We start from the raw sequence: 19,729 nt of genomic DNA on the forward strand, positions 1-19,729 counted from the left end.
GCATATGGCTTGAATAACATTACTGGAATACCCTTCTGTACAACTGGGAAACATGCAAGTTAGAAGCAAATTTAAGACAATGCTTTACACAGTACCGTTCTGCAGGATGGCTGGTTTGAGCTGCTGCTCATGATTTGGGTATGAAGAGGAGGGGAAAAAGAGTGAGGTTAAGAACATGTGATTGTTTTCTGTTAAGAGCCAAATGCGCTGGATTTTAAGACATTCCTTGTTAACCGTATTGAAGTATAAATAATTAAATATTAGCAACTCTAACACCTTAAGCTCTTGGAGTAATTGTTTGGTTCACATGGTATGAGAGCTGTTACCTCACATTAGGTCCTGAGTTCAAAACCAAACAACTCCTTGATATTAAAAATCCACTACGGCCAACCCAAAAGAGGGGCCATGAAGTATGAATGATTAAATGACACCTACTCTAACAGCCTAAGCTTTTTGAGTAATTGGCTGTTTCACAAACCCCACCTTGTTTTTGGCCTTCCAGATTTTCCAAACAAATTTGGCAGAGGAAAGCTTTGCTATAATACCCCACTTTGGTGTGACATGTACCCATTCTGAGAAAACATCAGAAAGATGTGGTGGCCAGTAAATGTTTGCTAGGATACTAATCTTACCCCTTCTCAACAAACAGTCCACATCTCTTTCTTTTTTTTCTAGGTAAGCAAAAAGAAATTGAAGTACAACAATGGAGCTGAAGGAAGCAACATAACAGTGAAACCAGAGTGCAAGAAAGTGTTGGGGGTTCCACGCGAAAGCAAAAATCCCACATCAGAAAAATGAATGGATGTGGGTGGGCTTAGAAGGGCTTGGGAACCCTACCCGTAATGGCTAGCTTTTGAGCGTGAGGCATGCCATCAGAATCCTTGGCAAGGTATGGGATATTGCATCTGGAGGATGAATGAATTTTTTTTTGTTTTCAGAAGAGTTCATACCCTTCTTCGCATACCTATTGGCTCCACAACTGCCCTCCCTGAAGATACAAGATACTGTACCAATGAGAATTCATATGCTTACCATGTATCCTGCTTAGAATTGTAGAGAGGTACCAAGAAACCTGGATTATTCTCTTATCCTCAAAGAAAACACCAATGGTCTATAATTCAGATATACAAGTGGGTGCATAATAAGAACTCGATTAGGAATTTTTTGTTTGAAGACAAAGTAGGCATCCCAAATGACAGATTAGAATAGGCTGATGATTCCCTTATAAATATATGAATGTCGCTCATAGTTGTGTTTACCTTTTCTCATGAAGGATCTTCTCCCAAGGTCCAATGAATTTAATCCATTTTCTCTCTTCATAATAAAATTTCTTGCTTACCAAGCAAAATAAAAGGATTTCACTAAAAGCAAGCTTGTACTGCACATATTATTCACTCACCATCATCTAATGCCAATTACACAGTATATGATCACAAAGATAGTATCTGATCATAAACTCAAAATGAAGATTGAAATAAGTTTGCATTAACACTTACAAGCTATTAATTCATAGATACAGAAGCAACATTACTTATTTCTCCCACTTTTTGAAACCATTTTTGTTGGGCTTGCCATTGAGAATAAGAGTATGAAAATTACTCAAACTGATAGAGGCAACTGCCATTGTCACTCCTGGCTGTTGGATCAAAGTTCGAAGCAGATCGATCAGTGCAACCTTCAGGAACAGGAACATTCACTTGTTGGGCTGCTTTGCCTGCATCCAAATAATAATAACAAATTATGAACTAATCTCCTACCACCCATTCGAAGCAGATGGATCATGACAACCGATTGTCAGTCCAAAACCTAATATTGGAGTCAAATTAATAGGTTTGGCAGTGTATCAAAACGCAGATGTGGGTCAAAATGCGGCCAAAGCAGATCCTGGTCGCCTCGCCACAACATGGTTGAGTACTCGGTTGATGTGGCAGAGTTCTCAGCTAAGTCACAAATATTGTTCTCGGGAGTTTCTTGGCAAGGGAAAATCTCGTTATATAGTAATTTTGTGTTATTTTTTGGGTTTATATCGGGCAAAACGATAAAAATAAAATTATTTGAAAATATAAAAATTAAGATAAAAATATAAAACAAAAAATATCATAAAAATATCGTGATATTATCGCAATATTATCATGGCAAATGAAAATATCGCTATATTTACTAAATTCTCGGGATTATTTCGAGATTTTCTCATTTTATCAAAATGTCACGATAAAATCGCTATATTTTGAAAATATCGGAGATATTTGTGACATAGGTTCTCAGTTGGCGTGGTCATAACTCGAGAGAGTCAAAGGTGTTTTGATTGACTTTGTACGGCAAAATGCAGACTCAGACAAGAACGCTGCCAAGGTAAATAAAGGGAGTCGACTTGGGGGAGTCCACGACAATGCGGAGGAGTTTTAAAACTATGGGCTTTGGGCCGACAATCGGTTGTCATAATCTATAACGGACAGGGCCTTAACAGTCCTACAATCTACAGACAGAAGAAGCAAACCTCAAGGCTTGTAGGATTAAGAAGGTGGAGTACCATAGAAAGCTCCGCTTTCAATAGAATCTTTGTTGGCATCTCCTAGTGCTGCCTCGCTCATGTACTTGTCTGCCAATTGGACTCTCTTCACATTCTCTTGTTCCTGGACCAGCATGTTACCATACTCCATGAGCTTCTCAATGGTCATAGCAGGCTTCTCAAATGTTGGAGGTCCCTCTCTTGAGTTAACCAATTTCTTCCCAACTTGTTCAACACCAACACCGGAAATCCACTTCCTCACTTCATCATCATACACTCTTGCTCTGAGCGCACCGAAAAAGTCTGCAAATCAAATATTATACCATTAATTTTCAGTTAATGCTGGTTCATTACCATATGAACAATAGTCCACAGTAAGAGAAAGATGCAAATATTAAGATTTTTCACATGGATTGATGAATATTTTTAAATAGTAACATGGATTGATGATTCTTGGGAAACAAAATGATCATCTAGGTTTACTATAAACCTATTGGGTTCTTGTTTTTTTATTTTTTTGTTATTAGTCTGTAAAAATGTTAGAGATTTTTCAAAATGGTATTGAAAATTAAATGAATTTTCGCAAGTTATTTTTTAACAAGAAAAATAATTTTCAGATAGGGCCGGTCGACCGGGGTTCTAGGTCGACCGCGGATTGGGTATTGGAAATGTAAACGATTTCCAGAAAGGTGTGGCCGGTCGACCACGGTAGCCCCGGTCGACTGTGGCTGTTCGAAAATCTATCCGTTGGGAGAAAATAGACATGGCTTTTCACTTCCGTTTTTCAAACTTCTTTCATGTCTTTTGCTTGCCAACAGTCACGGATGATTTTCAAACACAAGGGTCACTTGTGGATGATCCAAAATATTTAAATCGCAAAGACTTGCAATCAAATAGTCATTATTCAAACCAATCCAAGAGATGTCTTGAAGGGATGTTTCTCTTAATGAATAGACATCAAATGCTCTATAAAAGGAGGAGAAATCTGTCTTTTCAATACACAGAAAAACAGTTAGTGCTGTATTCTTTTTCCTCTCTTGCAATCTCCTACTTTGTTGTTTTCTCAAAGTTTAGTTTACATAAAAATAGTGCACTAAACACTGTTTTCTGCAGAAACAGTTTTAGTGATTTCTCTAAGGCTTGAAGTTCTTAAAGAGGAGTTTTGGGTTTGATTCCGCTTGTGCAAAGCGTCGTCAAACATTTGTAGGATCTTCCTACAAAGCTTTATTGCATCTTGGAGGCAATTCGCAGATCTCCTTTGCACACAACTGATGGGGACGAAATTTGTCTTAAGAAAAGCGATTACGCACCGTGAAGCAACTCTACAAAACTCTACAGAATTCTACTTTTAGAAATTCCCATCAACAATCTTAACACAAATTTCTCTCACGTTTCTGAGTCCTTCAATGGCGTTGCTTTCGATTCGTCAAATGACCCAAGACTTCATAAAACTTGAGCGTTTTGACAAAGGAAATTTCAAGCGGTGGCAGAAGAAGTTGCACTTTATTCTCACTTCACTCAATTTGGTCCGTGTTCTCACAACCCTAAAGCCGGTGGCAGTTGAAAATGAAACTCTAGCGCAGGCTCGTGCAAGGCTGAAATGGGAACAAGATGACTACATTTGCAAAGGACACATCCTCAACACTATGTTGGATACTTTATTCGACATATATCAGGGAATGGGATCAGCGAGCGAGATTTGAAATGCACTTGAAGCAAAATACATGACGGAAGATGCAAGTAGCAAGAAGTTTACTGTAAGTCGGTTTTTGAATTTCTGCATGGTAGATGATAGGTCGATCATTGATCAGTTGCATGAAATTCAACATATAGTAAGTCAAATACATTTGCAAGGCATTCTTCTTGATGATTCTTTCATTGTTCCTTCGATAATTAACAAACTTCCACCAACTTAGAAAGACTTTAGAAAAAGTCTTAAGCACAAGAAAGAGAAAATGTCTCTTGAAGACTTGGCTCAATGCCTCAGGATTGAGGAAGAGTCAAGGATAAGAGACAACAAAGAAGAGCAAAAACCTCTATCCTCTAAAATCCATTTGGTGAAAAATGTTAAGGACTCGAACCAACAAGGGAAAGGCAATAGGAAGAGAAACAAGAATCTCGAAAAGAAGTTCAATAAGAACAAGAAAAGAAAAGGGGCTTGTTTCAATTGTGGCAAACCTGGCCATTACCAGAGTGAGTATCGACTTCTTAAGGATAAGAAGTCAGGTGCACCAACAGACAAAGAAAAGTTTGTGGCCATTATTTCAGAGGCAAATGTCCTTTAAGATGGCAATGATTTGTGGATTGATTCGGGTGTGACGAGACATGTCTGCAAAGACAGGAATCTATTTTTATCTTATGAAATAGTTGAAGATGGAAGTGTGCTCTACATGGGCAATTAGTCGACAGGCGAAGTCAAAGGAAGAGGAAAGGTGGAACTTGAATTCACATCTGGAAAATGTCTCACTCTTACTGATGTCTATCATGTACCAGAAGTTAGAAAAAATTTAGTATCTGGAAGCATTCTTAACAAGAATGGCTTCAAACTTGTATTTGAATCTAACAAGTTTATCCTTTCTAAAGGGGGTACCTTTGTTGGGAAGGGATATATGTATGAAGGAATGTTCAAGTTAAATATTAATAAAGTGAATGTCTTTGCTTATATTGTTGAATCTTCTTTATCATTATGGCATAGTCTATTAGGACATGTTAATACTAGGAAAATGGATAATAAGGTTAAGTTAGAATTGATTCCTAAGTATCAACATGACTTGGTAGACAAATGCAAAATATGCATGCAAACTAAGATCATTTCAAAGTCATTTCCTAAAGTGTATATGAATAATAACTTGTTAGACCTAGTTCATAGTGACGTGTGTGATATACATAGTGTACCCACTAGAGGAGGCAAAAAGTCCTTTGTCACTTTCATTGATGACTATTCAAAGTACTATTATGTATAGTATATCTCCTTAGTGTGGACCCCGATCCGAGAGAGGCGGGGGATGGGCCCCCACACGAAGTCTCAGGATCATCCACGTGAATGGAGAGCTCTACCAAGGAACTCTCGAAAGAAGTGCCCCTCACAGCATGAGTGGCGATACAAAGGTGAGATACCTCTCGATTCGGGGACTAGCCCAGATTCGAGGCATACCTTAAACAAAGAAGAGTCGCCATACTAAGGAAGTGGGCCCAGGATCCCATACTATGCTCTGTTGCAACGGATAACCAGAGATATAAAAAGAAGGTTCGTGCCTGGTTACGAATTTGGAAGGTCCAAAGAGCACCTCATCCGCCCAAGTGCAAACACCTGGTCTCTTATGCCATTTACTTATTGATTTTGAAGAGTTTTAGGCGAAAGTCATATGAAATGGGAACGAATATCTCCGAGAAGACGTCTATCTAATCATGCATGTCTCGGAGATGATTAATAAGCACACCTAAAAGAAATGAAATAAGTGTCACCTGAGAATAACTAGGTTATGAATGTCATACCTAATTGGTGTATAAGTTCTGGTGTGCAAACACATGCATGCTACAGCTAAAGGTATAGGATCTGTACATGAAAGTAAGAAAACACAGCAAAACATACAACACAAATCAACTCTAAACATGACTGGACAAGAGGAATCCTAAAAATCTAATGCTAGACTTGACTCGGACCAGAATGGTCATCCACCCTGGCTGCTCTACGTATCCCGGCCTCGGGAAGAATCGGAGTCAACGTAGTTCGATGACCTATTCTAAACTACAATGCATAACCATCTAGAACCGCTATCCTAGACTCGATCCACTAGACTCGATTGATTTTTAAAGCATTTTTGTACAATTGCTTAAATTCAAGTGAATTGTAATTTTTAGGACTCTCTATATGCCCTAACTAATGCAAGTTGGTTAGCCTTAAGCTAATGCAGGTGGGCCCTATACAATATGTGTATCTAGGCTGTGCAACCTAATGAAAACCATGGGCTGACTATATGCTTCCTAGTCTAGCCATCAGTTCGACTAAATGTCTAACCGATCAACTTGAGGCCTCCTAATTCTAGGGACACTCACACGACATGACACACCATATCAATACAAATCAGGACAGCCTCCTAACTCTAAGACACCTCAAACTTCTAGGACAGACTCCTAACTCTAGGGGAAGATCTTTTTGAAAAGGTTTTGAATAATTTTTGTATTTTTAGAGGTTTTGAAATGCTTATTTTTAAAGGTTTGGCTGGACTCGGGATATAAATCCCAAGCTGCACTACGTACCCTGTGGAAAGGGATCAAGCCAACGTAGTTCGGAACAGATTTTCCTAACTACTCTCTAAGACTCGAGACTTTTGAGATTTTTGGTTTTTCAAGTGTTTTTTATGTTTTGAAATGTTTTTGACTCAAGAGGACAAATTCCTATCATCATAAGAGTATGACAGACTCCTGATATCCCGCAAAGGTTGGACAGCATCCTATGCTTTGCGGGGAAAAATGACAGAATCACGACTCTGCAAGGGTTGGACAGCATCCTATACCTTGCAAGAGCGGATAAAAATCACATGACTTGATGAGAGGTTGGATGGAATCCTAAGCCCTATGATGATAGGATAGACTCTTAAAAGACTGACTCTCTAGCTAAGGACAGACTCCTATGCTAATGGAAAAGACATTCTTGCTAAGGATAGACTCCTATGTTAGTGACTCTGAGAAGGGCTCTAATGAGACATGACATATCTCTTAGAAGAAAATGAGACAAAGAAGGGTGTTAATGAGACTGGGCAAGTCTCCTAGAAGAGAGAACACTATGATCAAAGCGACAAAGCCTGTCTCCAGAAGGTTTGACTTTTCTGCTGAGACATGCTTGTCTCCCTAAAGATGTGACTTTCTATGAGACAAAGCATGTCTCTCTAAAGGGTGTGACATTTTTACACAAGACATAGCTTGTCTCCTAAAAGGGTTTGATTTTTCTGTTGAGACACAGCTTGTCTCTCTAAAAGGTTGGCTCCACCTAGCGCCATCATTGCCTTTGCAATGAGAGGGACCTAAGGTTTAAGGAATGTACATCTAAAAGACTTGGGCAAGTCTTTTAAATAAGAGAGGAGAGTACTACTTGGACTGAGCAAATCCCCTAATGATGGGCTTGGGCTATCGCCTTCATCGCCCTGGCGATGAATGGAAGGATCTAATGACTTGAGGCTATCTTTATAAAAGACAAAAGGAAGAGGGATACTACATGGACCAAGTAGGTCTCCCTAAAAGATGGGGCTTGGGATAACTCCTTCATCGCCCTTTTGCAAAGAAAAGGCTACTAGTGTTTAAATGTCTAAGCAATTCTCTACCTAAAGAGGGAAGAAGAAGAAGAAAAAGGGTATTACCATGATATGGTGAGTCCCCCTAAGGATGGGCTTGGGCTAGCGCCTTCATCGCCCTTATATAATGAAGGATTTCCGAAAACCCTTGACAAATTTAACAATTTTAACCATTAATGACTACTTTGAACTCTACTAAAAATCCCAACAACAAAAGGAAACCATAAGACTAAGAAATAACCTTGAATATTGACACAGCTAATAGTAAAAGTAAAATAACATGGACATCCAACTATTTGCCATTTACAACAGATTCCTAAAAGAAGAGAAAAAAATGAATGCAGCTTTATCAAATGAGAAACATTATACCCCACAGTTTAGATTGAATTTGCAAAAGTAATTAACATTCCCTACATCCTCTTTCTCACAAGAATGAATAACGTTTGATGAAAGAATGATTATCCAAACGAAGCTATACACATAATGGAAACAGTTCATTGATAGGGTCAAGATATAATGTCTGCATAATTCTGCATTTTCAATTCTATTCCAAACATACAGACCTAATATAGGTATCATTCTAGGTTGAAATAATCTCAAATAAGAATGAACTGAATCAAATAAAAGCCACTGAACATTGATAATTCTAGAATTTTTCTTCCCCAGACCATGATTTTCATAATCGAATATACACTAAAAACAATAGATATGGGAGAACTAATGCATAAACTGGTATATAAAATTATACTACAAATAGAACATTCTCACGAGGAAATGATCATTGGGCATCTGAATTTACACTATGGACAGAACTGTCTCATGTTTAAGGAAGATGCATTATACTATTCTCCCAAACAGAAACAGAGAAAATAAAAGCAGAGATGAAGAATAAATCATTTCCTCATAATACTTTCATGTGAACTTTTATCTAAATGGACAGAGATAAACACTATATACCATGTCTCATGAAAGATAAAGCGAAAATGAGTCCATTAATAATCAAAACCATCAGCACCACTAAAATAATATGAAAACTGGATCACTTGCCACTCTAACTATTGATCAAATTATTATCTTCCCTACAACACAATTTCCATAACATTAGTGTCATCATGTGAAGATGGAATCTTTCTTTAGGTGTTTCCAGTGCCCTTATACCATCAACAAATGTAGCAACTGATTGATAGAATTAGCAGCTGAGTGCTTTTCTTTTCTATCAGATTTTCGAGAATCATGGTAAGGTTTGCTAAGAGACAAGAGAATTCAACGAAGTAGAACCAATATAAATGGCCTCATATTAATGATATGAAAAATGCACACAACAAAAGCATGTCGCAAGTCTTAGACTAGCATGATGAAATATTTCCCCTTCAAGCTATAAACCAAATGATAAATAGAAAATTACCTGAACTGCTGATGTAGAAGATAATCAAACAAAAAATGATCTGATATTGCCGAGGACTGTTGTTGAGAAGAATTGAACTCTTGATCTTCCTTTTTTAGCAAGCTTTTTCTTCTCTCGATATTCCTTCTCTTTGTTCACACCTCTTCCCTTGCAATAGATCCTCTACCAGCCAAAACAAGAGAGTACACGATCCAAACTCCAAAAGAAGAGCAACGAATCTCAGTTGTTAAAGACAAAAGATCAAATCTTCAAGATACCTCAAAATTGGATCTCAAAACCGGAGGCTGGCCGGAGAACGGCCGGAATATAACAGAAGTGAAGATGACCGGAGTTCAGAAATCACCGGAATTTGCAAAAAATTGCCGGAACTTGAGATTCTTGCCAGAAATTGTAAAATTATGAGGAGAATTTGAGAAATAGCAATCAGATCTTTTCTCTTTACCCTTGCTTCTATTTGTAAACCCTAGAAACTCCTCTTATACTCCAGATCTGAGAAATTTTAAAAAAGATTTATGAGAGATTTCAGAAATTTCAGAGAAATGATAATGATAATGATAAATTTGAGGATGGAGATTAGGAATTAGATCTGCCGAATTTCGGCGAGAATTGACGGAAAAAATGGGGATCCGATGGTAAAATCATAAAAGATATGAGAAACAGGTTCAAATGGAAGGGTTCAAGATGAGTTTGTGAGTGTGTAAGTAAGGCTGTGGTGGAATGTGGTAGATTTGAGCTTAGGATGGCCGGAATCCATGGGATCTGGTTGGAGAAAATGGGTTTAGGAAATATTCTCAAATATCTGTTAGAAAAAATGGATTTAATGGTGAAGAAGTGGAGATAGATGGAGGTTTGTGTGAAGTGAAGAAGAATGAGCAGAAAAAAAAATAGTTGGAGCTTGACTAGATTCCGACCGGAATCCCGTCGGAGAAGGTAGGTTTGGGGATTTCTCTCTCTCTCTCTCTCTGCTGATTTTTTTTTTTTTAGAAAATGAGAGAAAATCAATATTTAAAGGCATTTTCGAGAATTGATATTGGCACCCAGATTGATAAGGTGCGCGAAAAATTGATATGGCGCGCCCGTAACTTTTGTCCTATTCGGCCCAGGTTCGGCCCCATCCAGGATAATCCACCTCCCTTTTGTATTTGCACTGCGGTCCTCTCTCAGCTCGTTCGCTAGGCAAAAGCGCTCAGATTTCGACGAAATTTTGCAGGGACCTTGGTGGGACCTTAAGCAAGCTTAGGGTGAAGTTTGGGACCCTAAGTGATTAATTTGGTTGGGTTTTTGCTCAAACACAGAGAGATTAGGGAACGGTTAAAATGGGGTGTCTACACTTAGTCACAACAATGAAGTTTTAGAAAAGCTTAAAGTGTATAAAATTGAACTTGAAAACCAATGTGGATCAAAGATTAAATGCTTATGATCCAAAAGGGGTGGTGAATATTATTTTCCTGATTTTTGTGAATCGGAAGGCATTATTCATGAGACTACCCTTTACAACAAAATGGAGTAGCTGAAAGGAAGAATAGGACTCTATCTGAAATGGTTAATGCAATGCTTGTAAATTCTAGTTTAAACAAAAGTTTTTAGGGTAAAGCCTTACTTACGGCTTGTCACATCTTCAATAGAGTTCCAAGTAAGAAGTCTAATATAACTCCTTATAAGTTTTGGAAGAAAAGAAAACCAAACTTAATTACTTTAAAGTTTGGGGTTGTAGGGTCATAGTTAAAGTCCCTAAGCCTAAATTAAGAAAGTTAGGTGAGAAAGGTATTGAATGTATCTTCTTAGGGTATGCTAATCATAGTAAGGCCTATAGGTTTCTAGTGATAGAACCCAATGACTTTCTTGAGGTAAACACTGTAGTTGAGTCAAGAGATGCTATTATCTATGAAAATAGATTTACTTCTATTGCAAAAGAAGTTGAGTCTAGTACTTTTATGGACCCCCCCCCTCTAGAACTTCAAAAAGAAGTCAGTGAAACTAGTAAAATAGGAAGAAGTAAAAGAGATAGAAAATAAAAGAGTTTTGGTCCTAACTTTATTACCTATCTAGTAGAAGGAACAAGAGAAAAACTCTATACTTCGATCATGTTAAACTTAAACATAGAAAATGATCCTCAAACCTATGTAGAAGCCATAAAGTCACACGATGAAGCCTTTTGGAAGGAAGCAATTAATGACGAAATGGATTCTATCATGGGAAATAAGACTTGGATTTTGGTTGACCTACCACCTGGGTCAAAACTAATAGGTTGTAAATGGAACTTCAAGAAGAAGATGAGAGTAGATGGATCAATTGAGAAGTTTAAGGCAAGACCAGTTGCCAAAGGATTTACACAAAAACCCAGTATTGATTACTTTGACACTTATGCACCAGTTGCTAGGATTACTACCATTAGAGTCTTGATAGCTCTTGCTTACATATACAAACTTTATATTCACCAAATGGATGTCAAAACTGCATTATTGAATGGTGAATTGGATGAAGAAGTATACATGGAACAACCAGAAGGTTTCATATCAAGACAAGAGCATACAGCTTGTAAACTAATCAAATCTTTGTATGGCCTTAAGCAAGCCCCTAAGCAATGTCATGAAAGATTTGATAAAGTTTTACTGTCAAATGGCAATAGAATACATGAGTCAGATAAGTGACTTTATAGTAAATTTGAAGGAAATAAAGGTGTTATAATATTACGATATGTTGATGACATGTTAATATTTAGTACAAATATTAAATATATTCAAAGTACTAAATCATTTTTGTCTCAAAACTTTGATATGAAAGACATGGGTGAAGAAGATGTAATCTTGGGAATAAGAATCATAAGGAATGACAATGGTTTGATTCTAACCCAATCTCATTACATAAAAAAGGTGCTCAAAAGGTTTAATCATTTTGAGTGTTCACCTGTTTCAACACCTATTGATCCTAGTGGGAGGTTATATCCTAATCATGGTAGGATCATTTCCCAACTAGAGTATGCTAGTGCTATTGGTAGTCTCATGTATGCTATGACATGTACTGGACCAAACATAGCATTTGCAGTAGGTAAGCTTAGTAGGTTTACTAGTAGTCATGGTTTTGCACATTGGAATGAAATATATAGAGTATTTTGATATTTAAAGAGGACTATGGAAGATGGTTTATGTTATAGTGGGTATCTAACAGTGATAGAAGGATACACTGATGCCAGTTGGATAACTGAGCGTATAGACCATACTTCAACCAGTGGGTGGATTTTCACTCATCGTGGGGGAGCTGTCTCCTGGGCCCTCTAAAAGCAAACATGCATGCATTACTACTACTATGGAAGTAGAGTTTATAGCCTTGGCTGCGTGTTGTAAAGAGGCAGAATGGCTTAGGAATTCATTATTGGAATTCCATTATGGCCTAAACCAATGGCATCGATTTGTGTCCATTGTGATAATCAGGCCACACTATCAAGGGGGCATATAATCATGTTTATAATGGTAAGTCCAGACATATAGAACTTAGACATAGTACTGTAAGAGTTACTAACCAATGGTGTTGTAACTATTGATTATGTGAGATCAAGCAAAAATTTGGTTGATCCTTTGACTAAAGCTCTTGCAAGAGATTTGATGTGTAAAACATTAGTAGGGATGGGGTTAAAGCCATTAACCAATAGTCACCAATGATGGAATCTCGACTCAACACTTGAATAAACATCAAGTCCTGAGTTAATGAGTCCAAGTACATTATATGGAGTGATTACAAGCACTATAATATACATTATTTTCATCCCAAGGTAAAGTGCTTGTTACTTGTAATGTTTACAAGGGTAAGGATGAGCAAATGGGTTCTTAATAGACTTATAGCATGGTGTTAGAGTGTTTTAGTTACACTCTTAATAAGTCTACCTATGTAAGTGTGGGAGTGGGGCTGCTTCCTATGAGACTTGACTAGTCTCTAGAGCGCTAATGAAACCAAGATATAGACACAAGGCCAATACATGTGTCGGCTCTTAGAAACTGCCTATAAAAACGAAATCTTATGTGTGAAGATATGTCTGGTTAGCCCATTTCAAAAAAAAAGAAGATATGTCCGGTTAGTCAAATAAAATAAGCTAGTTCAAAGATACGTCTACTATGCAGTTCTAGCTAACTTTGATGTGTTTTCACTAAGTGAAGGTTCAAATCGAGAGATACCTTCATTTATGCATAAGGTTTCCAAGCCTGATGAGAAGTTATTTTCATTTTAAAAATAGTGGGGGATTGTTAGAGATTTTTCAAAATGGTATTAAAAATTAAATGAATTTTCACAAGTTATTTTTTAAAAAGAAAAACAATTTTCAGACAAGGTCGGTCGAAAGGGGGTTCTAGGTCGACCGTGGATTGGGTACTAGAAATGTAAACAATTTCCAGAAAGGTGTAGCCGGTCGACCGCGGTTCTTGTGATTGAAAAAAAATAAAAAGTCCAGAAGCATGTCGGCGGGCGACCGCGGTAGCCCCAGTCGACTGCGGCTGTTCGAAAATCTATCCGTTGGGTGAAAATAGACATGGCTTTTCACTTCTGTTTTTCAAACTTCTTTCAAGTCTTTTGCTTCCCAACAGTCATAGATGATTTTCAAACACAAGAGACACTTGTGGATGATCCAAAACATTTAAATCGCAAAGACTTGCGATCGAATAGTCATTATTCAAACCAATCCTAGAGATGTCTTGAAGGGATGTTTCTCTTAATGAATAGACATCAAATGCTCCATAAAAGGAGCAGAAATTTGAGTTTTCAACACATAGAAAAACAGTTAGTGCTGTATTCTTTTTCTTCTCTTTCAATCTCCTCCTTTGTTGTTTTCTCAAAGTTTAGTTTACATAAAAACAGTGCACTAAACATTGTTTTCTGCAAAAACAGTTTTAGTGATTTCTCTAAGGCTTGAAGTTCTTAAAGAGGTGTTTTGGGTTTGATTCCACTTGTGCAAAGCGTCATCAAACATTTGTACGATCTTCCTACAAAGCTTCATTGTATCTTGGAGGCAATTCGCAGACCCCCTTTGCACACAACTGGTGGGGGAGAAATTTGTCTTAAGGAAAGCGATTACTTGCCTTGAAGCAACTCTACAGAATTCTACTCTTAGAAATTGCCCCCAACAAAAAACACTGTTCCTCACACAATTCCACACATGGCTAAAAAGCTGATGCCATGAGACTGAATGCTTACAAACTTATCACTATTCATGCAAGCATGACAATGAAAAGTTAAAAAGAAACAGTATCATATAGACTCCGACAAGGCTCGGAAGAAGCCAAGTAAAATAATGGATTTGTTCTAGACCCAAAGGAGATCTCAGATTAGATCAATTTCATACAAGTAGTTTACCTCGAAGCTGAAGAGGAATAGCAAAGCCAAACCTGTTAATTGATAATTTCTAATACCATTAAACAAAATAATAGGATATTTATTATTGAGAAAATCAAAGTTTCGACTAAGTAGGAATTCATGTGACAATATTTCAAAACAATTCTACAAAAAAATGTTTCTATGTAATGCATAAAAGTGGAGAAATGGCATGGATTTCTAAGGTATAGAAGAAACAGGATGCATGTATGGAATTTCTTCAATAAATTAGCAGTTCATAATGAACAGGACAAAGATGGGGATGGTCACGAAACAAATGAGGCTTACCGATAGACTGCCCTGGGAATGCATCGACAATCTTGACAACGGCCTCCTCGGGGACACCGTCAGCTTTGAAAATACCAGTGCAGACACCAATCCTATCGTCTCTGGTTGGGGCCCAGTAAAATTTCTCCATACGACCATCACGAATGAGGGGGGCATACAATGTGGAGAAATCATTTCCAGTGACTACGATTGGGACACGGGGGTTATCCTCCTTGTTGTACATTCCAGGGAGCTGAACATTTGTTGGGTTATCAGCAATGTTCATGAGAGTGGCATTCACCATCTGGTTGTTAACTGTATATTGGGTGGTCCCACCCATTCTTCCTGCTCCTGCATCAAGATCATTGATGAAAAGGGCACACATTTTCCCCTTCCTAATGATATCCGCCGCTTCTCGGTACCTTTGCCTGATCAATTTTGCTGGCTCTCCTGCATTTCCACTTTCCAACTCTCCAGCACTCATCATGATGGGGCTGTAAATATCAATTGCGTGAGTTATGAGTGAAACAACCAGTTACTCCAAAAGCTTAAGCAGATGAAGATGGCGTTATACTTTAACACTCCCCCTCACGTATGGCCCCTCTTTCTAGGGTTGGCCTACACGTGACACATGTGGCCCCTCTTTTGGGTTTGGCCATTGCATGCGGATTTTTGCTATCAAGGAGGTTTCACATGCTCTGATAATATGTGAAACAACCAGTTACTCCAAAAGCTTATACTGATGGAGATGGCATTATTTAATCTTTTATATACTTTAACATTATGAAAACAGAAGGAACTCAAGAGAAGATGACATATACAGGCAGTCATATACACAATGGACGGATCCAAATACCGATTTGTTTCTCCAAACTAATACATAGATTCATGCTTCGCAGAATTGGTTTGAGTCCTATAGACACAGTTTCAGACAAGAAATTCACATGGGGATGTGGAAATATGGCTGCAGATGTCGACACCAAGAACAACAGTGAAATTTGGAAATTTTGAAGGGGGTACACATATTTAGGCCCTGTTCGTTTTAGATTACGCCAAACTATAGTGAGTCCAATAATTGGTTTTGGACAAACATCGGTTGGGATAATCTTAAACGAACAGGGCCTTGGCAAAATGCGAAGTTAGCATGAACTGATACTGATAAATGAAATTTAATAACAAGTTTATTCCTTCGAAATAAGACGTAACACTGAAGAAACTATATGATGTAGATTAAAAGCGAATTTTAAATACAATAGAATATGGGCTTGTAGAGCAAGCAATATATGCTTAGATTACATTCAGCTATTGCATGTTCTAACTAAAGCAACCAAAATATTATAATCTTTTCTTATGTTCCTGTCAGGCCCCAAAAAACATTGCTAAGACAGAACATAAAAGAAGAAAGATAACTCACTTGATTCCCATCTTGGCAAAGACAAGCTCACACTGGAAAGATTTTCCCTGACCTTTCCCTCCCCAAATACCCAGAATGAGAGGAATCTGTAGGAATTCACCAGTATCAGTCACAGCTGATAAATAGTAAAAACTCTAAGAAAGATTCCAACAGAAAGGGCATGCATGCAATGATCATACCTTAATGGTAGGCAAATTCAGAAAGTTCTTGGTGACGTGAACAACGAGCTTATCCATGAAAGCGGGAGCAATGTAAAACCCACTCATGGTGTTGTCCATTTGGTACCTGAACATAGTTCTCAGTAAGTTAATCAATTATCAAATCTTTCATTGGTAAATCTGATAAACAGAAAACCCCATTTCAGATACTTGAGTTCAAACAATTTAAGCACTGGAAAACAGTAAAAAAATGCCAACGACAGAAGGTATTTTCTCTTATGTCTGATGAACTGAAAAAGACCCATTTCAGATACTTAAGTTCTAACAATTCAGGCACTGTAAACAGTAAACTAATGCCAACAAAAATAGGTATTTTCTCTTATTTCTGATGAACCGAAAAGACCCATTACCGATACTTGAGTTCTACAATTCAGGCACTGGAGACAATAAGAAAAATGCCAACGACAGAAGGTATTTTTCCTTATTTCTGATACTTGAGTTCTAACAATTCAAGCACTAGAAAACAGTAAAAAAAATGCCAATGACAGAAGGTATTTTCTCTTATTTCTGATGAACCGAAAAAGACCCATTTCAGATTTGAGTACTAACAATTTTGGCACTGGAAACAGTAAAATAATGCAAACGAAAATAGGTATCTTCTCTTATTTCTAATGAACTAAACAAACCCATTACATATAATTGAGTTGTAACAATTCAGACACTAGACTAAAAAAAAAAGTGAACGACCGAAGGTATTTTCTCTTCTTTGTGATGAATCGAAAAGACCCATTTCAGATACTTGAGTTCTAACCATTCAGGCACTGAAAATCAGTTAAAAATGTCAATGACAAAGGTATTTTCTCTTATTTCTGATGAACCGACCCATTTCAGATACTTGAGTTCTAAAAATTCATCCACTGGAAAACAATTAAAAGAATGTCAACGAAAAAATGTTTTTTCTCTTCTTCCTGATGAACCAAAAAGACCCATTTCAGGTACTTGAGTTCTAACAATTCATCCACTAGAAAACAGAAAAAGAACGCAAATGAGAAAAGGGCATTTTCTCTTATATTTCTTACTGGCGAAGTCCTGTGCTGATATATTCATAGGAGCTCAAAACAGCATGGTGAGTTCCTGTTCCACTGGGAGCTTGGAAGAGGGGATCAACCATCCCCTTTCCTCTGGTAATGTCCTGTTGGTCGTCAGACGTATCAAAGGCAAGACCTCTCCATTTGTCCTTGTTAGTCTGCTTATCTTCATTTACTTCTGCAACAATCTTGAAACTCCCTGAAGAAACCCTAGGGTGGACCAAACCAGAGTTCACCTTCTTCAAGCTGCTACCCAAGAACGCCGAGCTTGGTACTGAAGCTCCGGAACCGGAGCTGTGTAAGCTCACCTGCATCACAGAGAACCCCTCTTTATACCCCAAAAACAAGACAACTCAAATGAAATTACAGACTCTCATCTCTTTTGCTACTATCCGAATCAAATTCAAGCATGCTCAGAAACAAAATCACATAAATAACTACAAGGAAAAAATACGAGAGAAAGAACCCATGAATGAAAGATACAGAAAGTTCAATAAATTCAATAATAATAAAAAAATCTCTTCTTTAGTCCCCCCAAACCAGCCATCTCTTTTGCTGCTATCAGAATCAAATTCAAGCATGATGAAGAAAACAAAAAATGCTGAAGTGAGGGCTGCGCATTTTGGCATTTTGCATATTGATAGAAGTCTGTTGGATCAGACCATTGTTGAAGGGGATTCGCTAAATGTGATTCATTGGCTGCAAGGTGGGTCGGCTCCTCCGTGGAGATTTCTTTCCATGTTTGATGAGATTGGTGATATAACTCTGGGGTCTTCTATCGGATATCAACATGCCAGAAGATCGGCAAATGATAAGGGGGATGCGCTTGCCAAGCGCGGTGTATCTGGTGGTCCTATTAGGTGGTTTGACCATCTTCCTCCTTGAGGAGTGGTGTCCCGTTGATTGTATATTTCGTCTCTTTTGTCTTCTTGTTTTCTATTGTAAATATGGGAGTTCCATCTCGGTCTCCTGTTTTTTCTACCATTTATAATATTTCCATTTCAAAAAAAAAAAAAAAAACAAAACATGCGACAAGGGAAAAACACGAAAGTAAAAGAAACTGTGAATGAAAGATGTCAAAAGCTCAAGAAATTCAATCAATACTAAGAAAAAAAAAAAAGAAGCCCATTTTTATTCGCCCAAAACCAGACAAATTCAGACGAAATTACAGACTCCCATTCTTTCTTCTAGTATCAGAATCAAATTCATGCATGCTCAAGAAAACAAAACTCACATAAATCCACTAAAAACCTTTAACAAAAAGGAAAAAACCAAAAAGCAAAAGAACCTTGACTGAAAGATACCAAAAGCATCAACCAAAAAAAAAGATACCAAAAGCTCAAGATGTTCAATCAATACTAAGTAAAAAAAAACCCCCTTCTTTATTCCCTAAAAAACAGAAAAATTCAGACGAAATTATAGACTCCATCACTTTTGCTACTATCAGAACCAAATTCAAGCATGCTCAAGAAAACAAAACTCACATAAATCCAGTAAAACACTTCAACAACAATTAAAAACACGAAAGCAAAAGAACTCATGAATGAAAGATACCAAAAGTTCAAGAAAAATGTACCCCTTCTTTACTTCCCCAAAACCAAACAATTCAGATAAAATTACAGACTCCATCTCATTACCTATTATCCGAATCAAATTCAAAAATGCTCAAGAAAACAAAACTCATAGAAATTTAGTAAAAACTTTAACAAAGAGTAAAAAAAAAAACTAAAGCAAATGAACCCATGAATGAAAGCTACCGAAACCTCAATAAATTCAATCAATACTAAGAAAGTAAAAGAGAAAAGGGCCCAAAAAGTAGATAAGGAGATGAACTCATATGAACAACAAAGAAAAAATAGGAAAGCCAAAAAAAACCCATGAATGAAAGGTACTGAAAACTCAATAAATTCAATCAATAACAAGAAAATCAAACAAAAAGGGCTCCAAAATGAGAAAAGGAGAAGAACCCATGTATCAAAAGTTCAAAAAAGAGAATAAAGTACCCATAATTTGTAAAAAAAAACCCAGAACTAATAAAATTCAACCGTTATTATCTACTTGAAGACGGGAAAATACAGTACCGGAGCAATGTTAAGAGACCCAACAGTTGAGATTGTGGCAGCCATTGATCCCTCTAAATGGACGGACCAGATTGAATTGCAGAGTAGCCGAGAGGGGTGGTGAGAAAGTGTAAGTCTTATGGTGATGAGTTTTGAGTGTTGCTGGGGTTAGTTCTTAT

The 19,729-nt window shown here is 37.4% G+C and overlaps 1 protein-coding gene across 2 annotated transcripts; it reads right to left on the minus strand.

The window, feature by feature from the left end:
• Window positions 1-1,356: 1,356 nt before the first annotated feature.
• On the minus strand, window positions 1,357-19,729 carry LOC143871413 (ribulose bisphosphate carboxylase/oxygenase activase, chloroplastic-like). Of its 2 annotated transcripts, none has more exons than XM_077376670.1 (7): window positions 19,572-19,729; window positions 17,482-17,798; window positions 16,424-16,529; window positions 16,245-16,330; window positions 14,852-15,324; window positions 2,531-2,812; window positions 1,357-1,714 (listed from the first exon to the last, which is right to left on the minus strand). In XM_077376670.1, exons 1-7 carry the CDS (start codon window positions 19,614-19,616, stop codon window positions 1,596-1,598), a joined length of 1,428 nt encoding a protein of 475 aa, XP_077232785.1. In that variant the 5' UTR covers window positions 19,617-19,729; the 3' UTR covers window positions 1,357-1,595. The 2 variants fall into 2 exon arrangements, with proteins under 2 accessions (XP_077232785.1, XP_077232786.1); XM_077376671.1 differs by having other exon boundaries at window positions 2,498-2,812.

The sequence above is a fragment of the Tasmannia lanceolata genome, unplaced genomic scaffold, assembly GCF_043159265.1.
Source record: "Tasmannia lanceolata isolate RefF3 unplaced genomic scaffold, GAP_Taslan_0.1 ptg000002l, whole genome shotgun sequence".
NCBI lineage: Eukaryota > Viridiplantae > Streptophyta > Magnoliopsida > Canellales > Winteraceae > Tasmannia > Tasmannia lanceolata.